Below are 15,252 nucleotides of genomic sequence, written 5' to 3'. Positions count from 1 at the left end.
AGATATTCGCTAATGTAGCTGCTAGACTTCTTGAATGATTTGGACTGTGACATTGTATCACCCCAAAATTACGCTCCTAAACAACACCAAGAACCTTGGAGAGTAAATACCCAGCGTCAGGACTCACCAGAAACTGATGATTTGTGAAGCCTGATTTTTTTCCTCTGGCCAGTTTTACAGGACAAAACCTCAGAAAAAATATCTTTAGTTTCTTTTGATAGTTAGAGCTCCAGAAGAGTCAATACTAACTCTTGGTTGTGGTGCCGCTTTTACTTCCCGGTTAATTCAGGCTCATTAAACCCCAAACCACACACGCAGGCACGCGCGCGCGCACGCGTACTATTATGCATGCACGCACACGCAGCATTAGCGGCTCAATAGGTATGGAAATACTCTTAGATTGAGTAGTGGTTAAGGGCCCTTGCTTCTAGTTCTGACGCCCTCTAGCTGTGTGATGATGGACAGTTATTTAGCCTTAAAAAAATTTTTTTTAATGTTTATTTTTAAGAGAGACAGAGACAGAGAGACAGAGTGTGAGGGAGGGGCAGAGAGAGAGGGAGACACAGAATGTAGGCTCCAGGCTCTGAGCTGTCAGCACAAAGTCCTAAGTGGGGCTTGAACTCACGAGCTGTGAGATCATGACCGGACCTTAGTCGAAGTCCGACTGAGCCACCCAGGCGCCCCATGCTTTCTTAACTCTGACTTCACGCAGAGGAAAATGGGATCAATAACGAGCACAGTTCAGGGCCATGGTAAAGCGGGAGCGTTGTGTAAGTGTTGATGGTGATGATGGTCAGAATGACGAAGATGACATCCAAAGCCTCAACGGGTGCTGTATTTGCCCAAGGGAGAATTGGACTGGATGTGCTTTACATAAAATAAATCAAGGATACACAGGATGGCCTTATCAACTCTTTTTCAAAGGATTAGCAGGAATCTGGAATAAATGCAGCAAGTGAAAAAGCCTCTCCTGCGATGTGTAGAAATGGGGAAGTATAATATGAAAATCTAAAAAAAGCTTTCCTTCTGCTTTCTAATATGGTCGAATAGTAGAGAATAAATCCCCTTAAATTTAAGATTTTAGGCAGGAGACTGGCTCTACAAATGTTAAAAATTTGGATTAGTTGCTAATATTTAGAAATTGAGAGGTGTTTATTTAAAAACTCAGCCTCTAGCTTCCCTTGACAATGATCAGAGGTTCTGCTGGCCCACCTTCCCTTAGGGCAGCTGTTGGCTGGAGGGAACTGCGGGGGGCACTGTTCTGCCATTCACAACAGGCCGCAGTCCTCCCTGTTGCCTCCCTAAAACTGGGGAATAGCGGTCACCAGTTTTCATTACATTTGTGTTATGTCTTCTCCTAAAGACAGCAGGGTGTTGTTTTTGTGTTTTTGTTTTTTTAGTGTATTTATTTTGAGAGAGAGAGAGTGTGTGGGAGGGGCAGAGAGAGAGAATGTCAAGCAGGCTCCACACTGACAGCTCAGAGCCCATGCGGGGCTTGAACCCACGAACCGTGAGATCATGAACTGAGCAGAAACCAAGGACTGAGCCACCAAGGCGCCCCACCAGGGTGTTTCTTAATCTAGGACCATTTCTTTACTACCTTAAAGGTCAGCAAACTTTTTTTGTAAAGGGCCAGATTTTTGGGATTTGTGGGCCATGTGGTCTCTGTGGCAGCCCTACAGCTCTGCCCTTGGTAGTGTAAGAGCAGCCAGAGGCAATACAAAACAGATGACTATGACCCTGTTCTAACAGGACTGTTTACAAAAACAGGGGTTGGCTCATTTGGGGCGATCCCATGTTTGCCCACCTGATCTGTATTACCTGTTTTGCTCCTCCTGTGGTCTTTTGGTTTGTGACCTCTCCTCTGGGCATTTTCTCCTCTTAATCTTGATTTGATTTTGTTAAGGCCGACCTGGTATGTCTCCATGATAAGGCGTATGAGAATTAACCTTTTTATGCATGTCTATCTGGCCTTTTAAAGCTTAAAAGAACAATGTTGAGCAGCCACCTGTGTCATGAGACCTGAACAGGCCCTGCTAAAGCTGTATTTATAGGTGCTGTTGATTAGAGAAAAATGTTCTCAGGGGCCTTGTCTTTAGAGGGAAACGTAATCATCTGCTTCATTACAACTGAATATAGTCAAATGGAAGCCTATGGGGTAAATTAAGGGAAATTACTTACATCTCTGTTTATCTACAGCCTGGAGATGGATAGAATCAAAGATAATTATTCTCTTAATGTTTTGTCCTGGGGCACCTGGATGGCTCGGTTGAGTGTATGACTATTGATTTCAGGGTTGTAAGTTCGGGCCCTACATTGTAAAGATTACTTAAAAAAATCTAAAAAAATAAAAATAAAAAGTGTTGTCCTATAATTTTGCTTTGTGTAGATCTAATTGTAAATATCACAGGAAGAATGAGATCTTATATGTAAAATAAGATATCTACCTTCTTTCTAAAAGTATGTGAGATATATGTAATAAGAACACTTAATAAGACCAGACCACTATAATAAGACCAATACAAGACATATATTAATAAGACCACTAAAATAGAAAAAGAGAACTAAAACCACTGAGAAAGAAGGAAACTGCCTTAACCTAAGCAAATGTGTAGTTGAACATGCTCACCATCTTGGCTGAATGGCTGAGGTAAGAGGAGCTCTATAGAACTATACCATCATGGTGTATAGAATTTGTCTTACACAGATTTCTTACCACCACCTTTGTGCTAAGAGTATGAGAGCACTGCTGATGTGATGGGGTGGGTAAACATTCAGCAGAAACTCCCCTCTGTATTGGGTGCCATGCCTCAGAGAACATGCCACACGGGGTGATCAAACAACCTTTGAATGTGACAAAGGGAAAAAATGCTCCTGAGGAACTTAGGCCATGATAAAGTTCATGTAGGGGTTAGCCCCTGATGGGAAAACATCTGGGAACTTTGTAGGTGCCCTGCACATGCTTCTAAAAGACATCAATCAGTGATATCCTCATGAACATAATAATAGCCCCTATGTATCAGATGCTTTCAGGCATTGGAATTTAGTTTTAAGGAAGCATCATCCTGTCTTGTAGATGAAGAAACTAAGAGGTTAGTGACTTGCTAATGTCACCCCATTCACAAATGGCAGAGCAAGAACTTAAGGCTATCTTTTTGCCTCTAAATCCTGTTCTAACCCCTGACCTATATACTTCTACTCACTGTCTGGAGATTGATCACTTATTAGGGATGATGCCACTGGAAAAATATAATGTGAGCCACAATGAGAGTTGTGTACATAATTTTAAATCTGCTAGTAGCCACATTAACAAAGTCATAAGAATCAGGTGAGATTAATTTTAATAATACAGTTTATTTAGCCAATTGTGTCCAAAATATTATCATTGCAAAATATATCATGTCATGTAATAACAGTCAACATTATTAATTAAACATATTAAAGTTTTACACTGAGTTTTCAAAGCGCCCAGGTGTGTTTTACACTTACAGTTCATCCCAATTTGACTTAGTCACAGTTCAGCACTCAATAGACCTATGTGCTAGATGCTACCATACTGGGTAGTTCAGCTCTACTGAACTTTGGAAATGTGGGTTAGAGATGCTGAGGTCTCCTTCCTCTTTTAATTTCTAAGAAACCCAAGTTCAGTGAAAGAATTTTAACATGACATCATGTCTTCATCATTTCCAAAAGCACTTATTAAGCTCCTAGGTGCACACTGCTGGCTAGGGGAGGGGGTCTAGTGCCATCTGTTAGTTTGCAGCCATTGGGGCTCTCCTGTTTACATGTGCAATCATTTGTGTGTTTCAGGTGAACCAGGTCCTGCCAGCTACGGGAGGAATGGCCGGGATGGCGAGCGAGGCCCCCCTGGGGTGGCAGGAATTCCTGGTGTACCTGGCCCCCCGGGACCTCCTGGGCCTCCTGGTTTTTGTGAGCCAGCCTCCTGCACCATGCAGGCTGGTCAACGAGCATTTAGCAAAGGGCCTGATCAGTGAAAAGCTTAGTGCTGCGTGGCTGTCTGCATAAACAATGCCTGGCAAAGGGGCTTGGAGGGGAAACACCACCGAAGCTGAGGCAAAAGACAACAATGCATTACCTTCAAAGTTATTACATAAGTCTTATTTGACAGATTTAAAACAATGGTGCTATTCAATAAATCCTTTCTTTTTTCTTGGAGAGGAGACAGCAGAATCATCGGATACAAAAAAAATCAGAAAACCTAAAACCCTCCCTTTAAATAAATTTATAATCCCATTCCCAGGATCTTGAACTTTAGTGTGCTATACGTATGTGATCTATCATGGGCCACTGTGCCAATAAACAAAAACAACTGTTTGGTTTACCTCAGTTGTAGTAGTTATTTTCATTTTTCATTTAGATGTTCTCAGATTATCATTTCAGCTATACAGAGGATTAGCAGACTAGTTCTGAAGAAACCTCACTGCAGTCAATAGAATTGGTGCTTAAAATTCCCATCAATGTGTCCTCTTGGGAGCAGCAAGAATGTGCTCTGCCCCATGCAACAATTTCCGTACATCACTTGCTGGTTTTCGTAGGCAGCCTGGATTTTTGTTAAACTGTACTGTATCCCAAACCCATTAATTTTTGAGCTCTTCTATGTGAAAGCAAAGAAGGAATTCTAATATCCTGCCATTCGTAAGTTTTATTGATAAGATTATTTATTTTCAAGGTTTGAGGTAACATCTCTGGTTGTACCAAAAAAATAAATATGGTTTCTTAAGCTCTTGCATGTTTTCTTATAATCATGTTCAATGAAAAGAAGTCACTGAACTTATTTAGGTACAATGAAAAATATTAAATTCCTGGTATTTCTATAGGCATGTTTATAATATTAGTGCTTTGTTTCTGTAGAGAAATTAAGCCCTTCCTGTTCCTTAGGAGTCATTACCCTGCCACAGTTCTTTGTATGTATGTGTGTAGCATGGGGGAGAGCTTCAAGGACCTTTTTTGAAATTCTAATGAAAGCTATGGGGCCATCATCCCAGAAAAACACACGAGTGCATATGTGCAAATATGTTTGTAGACTATTTCAGACACTTCATAGACCACTTAAGCACTTGGTTTCTAGGTTAGGAACCACTGCTTTCATTTCAATGGTTTGTTAGCTCCCTCCTATTCATAACTTCACTGCTGCAAAAATGACTTCTGTTCCACCACTTTTCTTAGACATTTTATAATCACAGCTCAGCTAAAGCACCGAATTCTTATCAATAAGATAGGTATTGCCTGACCACTCAAGCACTTTATTACTATATTTGCATGGTCACATTGACTAGCTGTTTTATAGACATTTCTATAAACTATTGATCAGACTTACTATATTAATTTTATGTCACAGTGCATGTGAGTAACTTCTCCCCGGGGCATAGCGCAGTGCTCAAAACAGTCAATATCTTCAGTTAGTTTATGGAATTCAATTTTCTCAAGTCATGGGGCATAAGCCCTAACAGGATCTTTGATATCAATTTTTCTCACGTGTACTTGTTATACATTCAAAAATATTAGCCCTATTTGTTTGGCCAAATCAATCATTATGTAATCTGTATTTGGATTTATGTTTTATTTAAGATTTATGTATTTATTTAAGTAATTTCTACACCCATCATCAGGCTTGAACTTACAACCCCGAGATCAAGAGTTGCATGCTCCTCCTTCTGAACCAGCCAGGCGTTCCCCTCCTGTATTTGGATTTCTTTAAATCTGCTTACAGCACCTAGTTCTGTGCCTTGAGCATGCATTGCTTAAGGAGAATGATTCCAACTTGGCTACATAAATCAGTGCCATTTACACACTGAGAAGGATGTTTTTCCTTCCTGTGGAATAAATAATTTTTGGAAATAGAGATATCTGTTATAATTACTTAAAATCATCTTCATATAAATGGCAAACCTTTTGAGGTACCGCAACATCTAATCAAATAAATGCAAAGAAGTTGCCTTGTCTTTTCACAAAGATTGTTTTATTTTAACCAGAGTGATGTAATTAAATACAACAAAAGAAAAATTAGGTAACCAAATAAATATGTTTCTCAGTTCTATAATATTGTATTCATAAGAAAATTTTTAAAAAATAAAATTTCAAAGAGCAGATCATTCAACTGTTTTACAAACTTGATATATAAAAGGCTGTACAACAAGCTCCACAGATACCACAAGCGATACTGGAAACAACCACTTAACAAATAGGTTATGCAAAACTAGCACATTCCAAATGGTGGGAACAATCCATTGTAAATTCAGTTAAGTGAAATAGTTTACAGAAGCAGTAAATACTTGTCTGAGAAATTGCAAAGAAAAGCATCCAGCAAATTCTTTCTATGAAAGTTAGAGTTGATAAATATTTAATTAAGCCAAATAGCTCTCTCTAGCAAAATAGAAATTTCCAAGCCTCTTTGAGATATTTTTAAAAGTTGGGTGAAGTGTCACCTAGAGCACTCACTGAGAGAAGAGTCTGTGAATAATTAAGGTTGGTTGCAAACTGGCATTTTACTCAAGGGCAAATGATTTCTGATTTAATTCTAGTCAGTGCTTCTATGGCATTATGATATGATTTTCATCCCCAATACCTGACAGGTTGGTTAAGAACTATGGAAATCACTTTCCAGGTTGACTGAGCACATAAATTCACTGGCATGGTTTGGGATAAGTGACTTCTGAGTAGCAGAAGAATATGAATGAGTAGTCATATGAGTTATGTGATTGATTCGATTATAGGCACTTTATATGTCAGTCTGTCTAAACGAATATTGCTATGCTTAAACATCATTAGTAAGATCTGATTTATTTGCCACCTGAAATAAGCTAATATAGATCCCTAGTTTTGAAGATCACCTCTGACTATTATTTGATTTTTTGGCTATGACAGTTTCTGACATATAATATCCCTGAATTTTAAAATAAACCAAAATAGGGAGAAGATCACTAAAAATACATAAAATTATACCAAATACCAAGAGAATTGCTTTTTTTTCTGTTAGTACTGACAAAAAGAGTGAAAATGTACTAATAAGAAAAAATTAGCAAACTAGTGATTTTGCCATTTACAAATTTTGCAATGGACATAAATGGTTTTAAATATCTTTAATAAAGAATATTTGTGCTCAGTAATATAGGTCGAGTCCTTTTGTTTCACTGAGTAAAACAAATGCTTTTCAATTGTGTACTTCATCTTTTTTAGTGAGCTTATGATCTGGGACATGACAGTATTAAATGCATATAATTCAGTAAATATTAAATCAAAATTGGTTATCCATTGTAATGTATGACTATAAATACACATGCTCAAATGCTCTTTAAATGATTAACTAGGGGAATTGTAACATATTTGTTAGATCCAGACATCAGAAAGAGGACACTGATCATATTTTTAGTCTTAATAAATGGCAACCCATGTTAGCTTTCTCCTTAACATGCTTTTACATCTTACTCTCAAGTTTTCTAAAAATAACTAGAGAGAGAGAGAACAAATGAGGGCAATTGGGTTCAAGAAACTACCTTTCTTTTCAACATTTATTTGAATTTGTCTTTGTCCTCCAGGTTGAAAATGTGTATGTCAAAAGACTTAAGAATATTCCTTAGAGAGCACCTGGTTAATTTATTACGTCATAAGGGGACCTGAAGGCGAGAATAGTTAAGAACTATGTAAATCATTTTCCAGTCTAAGCAAACATAAAAATCCACTGGCATATTTTGATGTGATTAATCTCTGTTAAGGAAACATGCTATGTATTTAACTTATTGCCTATTGCCTTATCACTAATGATGTAAGAGCTTATATTTGTCATAAAAGTTAACTGTGATATTTCTTATCTTGCTCAGACCCCTCTATATCAATGAGTCTTAAGTGATTTTAGTGAGAAGATCACTTTGTGGGACAAAAGCTGCAAAGGACGGATTGCTCTCTGACTTGTTTCTGCTTATTATTCTTATTCGCAATCATTAGACCAGGCTTTTTATGAGCTGCCAGGGAGATGGGTAATAAACTTAATTATTGTGAGCTAAGCACTGATTCTTATGACAAACAAAAGCATAATTTCTAGCATGGTATAAACATGAGCCCTGCAATAGTTCAATTACAGGTTCCCTGGACATCTGTGTGGCTCACACTTGGTATGTAAGTGCTTTTTGGGGGCATCCATGTGGTTGAGACCTAGCAGAATGGAGCTGAGGTATGGAGCTTCAGCCACAAGAAGTGGGGAAGAGTAGAAATGATGTTAATAACTGCACCTTAGAATTCCCTGATTTAGGGTCAAATCGTTTATTGCTAAGATAAGCCAAAAGCTCATTAGGTATCATGAACATATAGGAATCAAGGCCTCAAAGCATTATATCCAAGTGGGATTTGGAATGAAACTGGTGCCATTCCACTTAACTTGAATATGACAAATGAAATCTTAAATAGTTGGATGAGGTAAGCTAGAGAACAAAATGGGGAACAAATATACCCTAAATAGTATTTTAAAAATAAATAGTTATAAAATATGCCATAAGACAATCTGAATTTAAATACAATTAATACATTGAAAAATATTTATCCCTAAAATATACTTTAAATAATACAGCAAAATGAAAAATAAAAAAAATTGTAAGTTAATTAGCATCTTTACACCCATAAGCTTATTATGGTCAAATGGCACACACCCGTCTGATAAGCTTAATTCTCCTTGAACTACCCCATAAGTGTAATGAAATCTCCTACTTTATTAGAATTCACTTTTGACAAATTCATGAAGCAAGTAGCTAACTCCTTGAGTTGTACCATGTATCATTCAATCTTCTATTATCTGAACATGAAAGTTTTTCCATTTAATTTTCTTAGACTTAGCTTTGGTTTTATAAACCTGACCTATCTATGAGGTAAATTTTTGCTGTTCTGGGTCTGCTCGTCTGAGTGAGTTTTTTCGGTGCTCAACTGGTTCTTCACTCAGTTTAAACTGACCAGTTAGTCTGGCATGATTTTGTCGAGTAAAATGTTTGATTATAGCTCCAGCTACAGCACACAGTAAAACTGAAGACATCCATGTGTCTTGTTTCCTGAGTCTGTTAGTAATTAAAAAAAAAAAAAAATTAATGCTCCCACTGCCAGCCAACTAGTAAATGAATTCAATGGGCTAAGTCACTTAGAAGTACCAAGGCATAAAAGATACAAATTCAATTCTTTTCCTCATTTCCTCCTCTTAGAAGCCTGGGTAGTCTCTGTGAGAGGAAAAGGTATAATAGAGGTAAGGGGAGGGAGTATATCCCTTAACACTAAAGTACTAAAAAAGAACATTGGGAAGCAAGAACAATAAACACTTGTGTGTCTTACGAAGGTGAGCACAGGCAATGTGAAAAAAAAAATTAAGAACAAAAGCAATGAACTAATCTTCAAAATATTCTGAGAATTCACTGAAAAAACTTGAGCACATAATTTAACCTAGAAATTCTCAGTCTCAGGGTATTATTACTAGTGTTTAGGAAAATTAAAATGGTAATTTGAAAAATAGCATTCCTTATCTTTTGTAAATAGGGATATATTTCTAGAAAAATATAAGCATTATACAACTCTAATTGTTAAATTAAAAAATGTTAAGTACCTTGAATGATAAGGAGATTCAGACGTTGTGTAATTTTATAAATGGTCTACTTCTCGTGATAAGCTAAATGCTTTTTAGTTCTGTCAAAAGAGAGTATTCTATCTAAAAAGTAGGATGGGTATTTAGGTGTTTTCATGTTAATCACTAAAGTATGAGGGTAGAATACAAACTAAAGTTACAAATAGTAAAGTTGCAAGTTAACCAGGTATATAAATCCACTTAAGAAACAAAATCTAAATAGCCAAGGAGTCAAAAGTTATTGTGCCTTCTTCATAAAGATACTTAAAATGAGGAAGAATATAAATTAACAAAACAAATGAACAAAACACAAATTAATAAGAAATTATTTACAAAAGTAAAAAAAAATCAAGTGCAAAGGCAAGGGTCTGATTTAGTTGTCCACTAAACTGTTTCTAGCCTTGTATTTCTGCAAGTCTGTTCAGTTCTTCTGATTCAAATTGCTTTAAACACCATCTTGTGGACAAAAGGAGGTATATCACAGGTTTTCAACAGATGAGAAAGACTGCAGAAAAGCTAAATCTTATTTAACTCCTAAAACATATTCATAAAAAAATATTTTATAATCCAAACATCAAATGACATTTTTTACAACATATCTTAAGATAATTACTTAATCTCTACAATAAGTGACAAAAATTGTATTTCAACAACATCATGAAATAGAGAAATAAGCATATGGGGTTGAAGTCATTAAATTACTGTGATCACATGGTGAAAGATTTCAAAGGTTAAGACTGGCTGTGTTTCTCTTATGGTTAGTAAAAAATAGTTAATGTCCTCAATAGGAAGGAACAATGAACACACTCATGAATCATTCTTCCTTTTTCTTTAGATTCCAAAGGCTATGAATATTAATTGAAATCATATCTTGTTCTTTGCATGGAAAGATTTCTATCTGAAAGTGTTAACTGATCTTGGTATAAACTGTTACACTGGAATCCAAACATACTTATATAGAGCAAACCCAGTTTTAATTACTGTCATCATGACCTATAATTACTCTGGAGTCTAAACAAGAGCTAATTCAGGACATCTGGTAATTCTTCTTCCCTGCTGTGGACACTACTGACATCTTCTGAAAGTAAACAAATAACAAATGCTTTGGAATGGAATATAATGATGTAAGAGAGTTTGCAACCACCAAGTTATTTAGGGGAAAATTTCCCACCCTACTTTGAGGCCTTAATTATCCACTTTATTAATATTAAGGGAATTAGGCAATTGCCATATGTCCACTTCATTTGGTGTATTAGCTGGGCCCAGCCATTCTCGTCACTCTTGGTTGCAGATCATGTGAGACAAGAACAAGCGTTGGCAGGTAAACGATACGGTAGGGTGAGAGGGGCTTGTTCCATGTGGACACAGTCCCATTTCTCTACTTATGCCAAAGGTAGATTAAGTCATGCAGCAGTTATAAAAAAAATGGGCTTGAATCAATGAACTCTACTTTGTAATATGCATCATATGACATGACATTCCCCATACCCCTTAAATCACCTGAATAAATCCAAATTCTTGAAACAGGAATAAACCAGCTCAGCATTAACGGAACTTAAAAAAAGAAAGGTTCCTAAATATACAATTTGTAAGAAAGGATGCATGACATATTCTGTGGAATAAAAATGAACAGAATTTATAAAATAAGAAAATGAACTGAGTCTTTTTACGCATATGTTAGACTCAAAGAAAACAAAGAAAAATACATTGATCACCATCAGCAAAAAAAAGTTCATGAAGACATGAAAACACTAAAATAAGTACTTCTGGATTAGCAAAGAGGCAAAAGGATAAACAAACTATTAATCAATGTGAAAAAATAATCCTTGAAAACATAAAAAATGTGTAGCTTCATGACAAATTCAAGTACATTAAGGAGCGGCAGAGGAGTTGTAAGCTTTTAGAAAATTCAAAAAATTAAAGTTCAACAAATTAAAAGCTCAAGATATACACATAGCACCAGATTTTGGGTCTGTATACATTTTTTGGAGGGATAAAGTATCATTTTACTAAGAAAATGCAAATGTATATTCCAATTGTGTAAGTCTAAAACACAGCACCATTGTAGGTATTGCACAGGAAAGAAAATGAAGAAGAAAATCAATTTAAAGTTAAAAGCATTTGAAATAAATAAAATAACCTCAGAGAATAAAAGAAACAAACTTGGGATTTAAATATACAACATAATTCGATACGAAATAGCTAGAAGGCTGTATGTATGCACAGCCATGTAGACAGGGCCTGACCAGCGGTTCATTCATCTATAACGAAAACCAGTTCAAATCATGGGTGCATTTGAACAAAAGCCTCCCTACACAACCCCGTTCACAGGTTTTTCCAATTTCAGTGGGCTCACCTTTCTAAATTCATTTTTCAATTAATACGTAAAAGCAACCATTCTAGCCTGTTTTAGCCAAACTGGAATCTGCACTGCTGTTTGAAGAGATGGGGTCTCATTTCTGTGGCAGGAGGATTCTGGGTATCCTGCTCACAGCATCTGTGGGACCCACTACTTATATTTCGGCAACATCCTCGTGTCCAATGTTTTAGAAAATCAGTTGTCTTCAGCCTCTCAAAATAATGGACGGCTAGGCAATAAAAATAGCATTCAGTAAGTATCTGGGTTGGTGATCACTGTACCATCATTCCCTGTCAGAGGACATGGTCTTTACAGTGCCTGTTGTTTCCCCTGAAGTTACTGCTAACTCTTTGGTCTGAGTGCTACTTGCATATCCGGTCCCATGGCTTTCCTTTGCCGCCCTGTACCTCTTTCCGCAGCCTCTGGAGAACAGTTTCTCCATAAGAGCTTCTGGGCGTCAGCTCCTGAATACACATCTGCAGACACCACACAATCATCCTCTAGGCCAAGGAGTTTCTTTCCCAAGTGACACAAATCCCGTCCTTTGTTCTGATGGCCAGTTCTTGTCTTAAAATCTGAGAATGATCCGGTTGGAACCGATAATGGATACAAGGGCCCAAAGACCTTGCTAGGCCATTTAGCTTCAAAGGTACCAAAGACAGCTTGATGCCTTCACCATCAAACACCTCTTAGGGAAAACAGCCTTTTGTTTCCCAAATGAGAAACTCAGTGAAGAGACTGCAGTGTTGGGCTTTTCTTGTGGAACTCTTGTACAATTGGACTTTGTTCCCCTCTTTTCATGCAGTACGTATTCATGCCAGTGGTGATTGCTTTGAACTGAGCTCATTATACAGAATTAACAAAATCATTTCAGTAGTTGGCTATGGTAGGTTTTGGGCTCCCTGATAAAATAGCCTCCTGGGTTTCTTCCAAAATGAGTTATGAAGTGAAGCTCTTATCGCCTACCTATTTCTCCACATAAGCAGGATGGATATAAGGTGGTACAAGTATTCTTTGGCTACAAAACGTAGTCAAAAAACATTGAGCAGAAGCAATGCAGTATGTCAAAAAAGTTGAAATCTTTAGCAATGATGGTAAATGTAAGCCCCAAGAAAACTTTAAGTCTGAAACTTTAAAATTCAGAAATCAAAGGCCAAATACAAGTTGATGAGACTAGAAAATGTACATCACCATCAGCCTACTAAATCATAAGATGTAATTTCATCTAGAAGAAGAACTAATGACAAGATTTGCTTGTGTTTTTCATAGAAGATCCTGAATGAAAATCATAGCAGTGGTGAAGCAAAACATATGGAATGAATTTGGGAAAAGCTAAAAATGCTGATATCCCAATTACTATAACAATAGGATTCCGATTGTTTTTAATGTCTGGCCTACCAAAAACAAATAAAAAAAGCCACCCATATATCATGAGGGTTTGATAGTATTACGATAGCTCCAATGCCAAGTCTTCCTCAGGTGTGTTTATTTCCCACCTGTCCGCTGACGGGCATGAGACACAGGATAGAAGCAATCTTCTGGATTACATCTTCCACTAGGTCCTGGGGGGCCCTGGGGACCTGGGGCACCTGGTGAGCCTGGCAAACCCGGAGCTAATGAAATAAAAGACCCCCATCAGAATGCAGATCACTTATGGCTCTTCCTCCCTCACTCCAACCAACACGGGTCATTCAACTTCACCTGTAGCAACATATATGGGCCACAGGCGAGAAGGTGTGGTTCCTGTTTTTAGAGGCTTGCTTGTGTTGTGAAGATAATATCACTATTACCTGAAGTCCCAGGAAGACCCGGGCTCCCTGGAAGCCCAATTCCAGGCTCCCCTCTTTCTCCTTTCTGTCCTCGGTAGCCTAAATGAGAGATACATAAAAAGAGAGACACAAGAAGTAAGAGTGTTCTATGGCAACAGAGCGCGTGCAAGAATCATGTTCTTAGTCTATAATATTTATGTTGTTCCTTCACTTAACATAAATGGCATATTGGCTATCTGTTTTGCATTATAATCATTTTAGGCTTACAAGTCAAACAGACTAGGTGCAACAGGCAACGAGGATCTTAGAAATATGCAGCTACTGTACAAGTTCCAGCTAGTCAAACTATGGATGGTGAGATTTTTGGCACTGAAAATGATACCTAAGTAACTCAAATCAATCATTCATATCATCTTTCAAGTAGCTATGACAAGGTGCGTGAACCTTTCCAATAAGAATTCTGACTGGGGGGTAGGTACAGGCTAAATATAAGAAGTGTACTGAAAGAGTTTGCTTAATATGAGGACAAGATGATATGACAACAAGAATGTGGACTTTAGTCCAAGAATTAAAGGGAATGAAAGGAACAAAAATTCATGATTTTAATAAATGACAGTAAGAGTGCGAGTATATGTAAATCCATCAATCTCAGAAGTCGGGAGAGGACAAATCAGGTCTTTGTTCAAATTACTTACTGTAACAACATTACATGCTTTCTAAGGAAAGTTAAAACAGCAACCTCGTGTTTTAACATAGGTGTCCCAGTAGTTCTTTAGAAAGCAAGGACATTAAGGGATTCATCTAAGCTCACTTCATCAATTTAAGATTCTTTAACCAAAATGAACTAGGTCTAAGATCTGTATACACATTAAGATAAAATCATTCTTATTCTTGATTGTACTTGTTGTCACCTGAGCTAGACGAATGCAGAGGAATTTATGCCTCTGGGAGCCCTTATCTCTGCTTTAATAAAGTAGAAAGACAAATACCACATGATTTCACTTACATGTAGAATATTAGAAACAAAACAAACAAATAACTAAACAAACAAAAGTGGAATCTGACCTATAAGTGCAGAGAACAAACTGGTTCTAGAGGTAGGTTCTAGATGGTTGCTAGCGGTAGGAGGGGTGGGAGAATGGGCACGATGGGTGGACGGGAATGGGAGATACAGGCTTCCAGTAATGGAAAGAGTAAGTCACAGGAATAAAAGGTACAGCATAGTGAGTATAGTCAATGGTATCGTAACAGTGTTATATGGTGACAGATGGTAGCTACACTTGTTCTGAGAACAGCATAATGCAGAGACTTGCTGAATCACTATGTTGTACACCTGAAGCTAACATAACATTGTTGTGTCAACTGTACTTAAAACAAGAGAGATCAAATTGTAAAATAAATAAATAAATAAATAAATAAATAAATAAATAAATAAAAGGCATAAAACACTTTTTATCTGTGTTTTGTATATTGGCATCCATGTAAGACTTTGTTTGATGAAAAGGTTTTGT

At 37.2% G+C, this 15,252-nt stretch overlaps 2 protein-coding genes across 2 annotated transcripts in view; one reads left to right on the top strand and one right to left on the bottom strand.

The window, feature by feature from the left end:
• Positions 1 to 4,684, top strand: part of COL9A1 (collagen type IX alpha 1 chain) — an 88,210-nt gene extending 83,526 nt beyond the window's left edge. Inside the window, exon 38 of the mRNA XM_030314570.1 lies at positions 3,811 to 4,684. Coding sequence (XP_030170430.1) covers positions 3,811 to 3,995 — 185 coding nt within the window. The 3' untranslated portion in view covers positions 3,996 to 4,684. The remainder of the gene's footprint in view (positions 1 to 3,810) is intronic.
• Positions 4,685 to 11,774: 7,090 nt separating this feature from the next.
• Positions 11,775 to 15,252, bottom strand: part of COL19A1 (collagen type XIX alpha 1 chain) — a 342,994-nt gene continuing 339,516 nt past the window's right edge. The window contains exons 50-51 of the mRNA XM_032593194.1: positions 13,763 to 13,840; positions 11,775 to 13,585 (exon numbers count right to left, since the gene is read on the bottom strand). Of these exons, the coding sequence (XP_032449085.1) occupies positions 13,458 to 13,585; positions 13,763 to 13,840 (206 nt within the window). The 3' untranslated portion in view covers positions 11,775 to 13,457. The remainder of the gene's footprint in view (positions 13,586 to 13,762; positions 13,841 to 15,252) is intronic.

This window comes from Lynx canadensis, chromosome B2 (assembly GCF_007474595.2).
Source record: "Lynx canadensis isolate LIC74 chromosome B2, mLynCan4.pri.v2, whole genome shotgun sequence".
NCBI classification, from domain to species: Eukaryota; Metazoa; Chordata; class Mammalia; order Carnivora; family Felidae; genus Lynx; species Lynx canadensis.
This window is presented reverse-complemented; position numbering and strand designations above follow the sequence as displayed.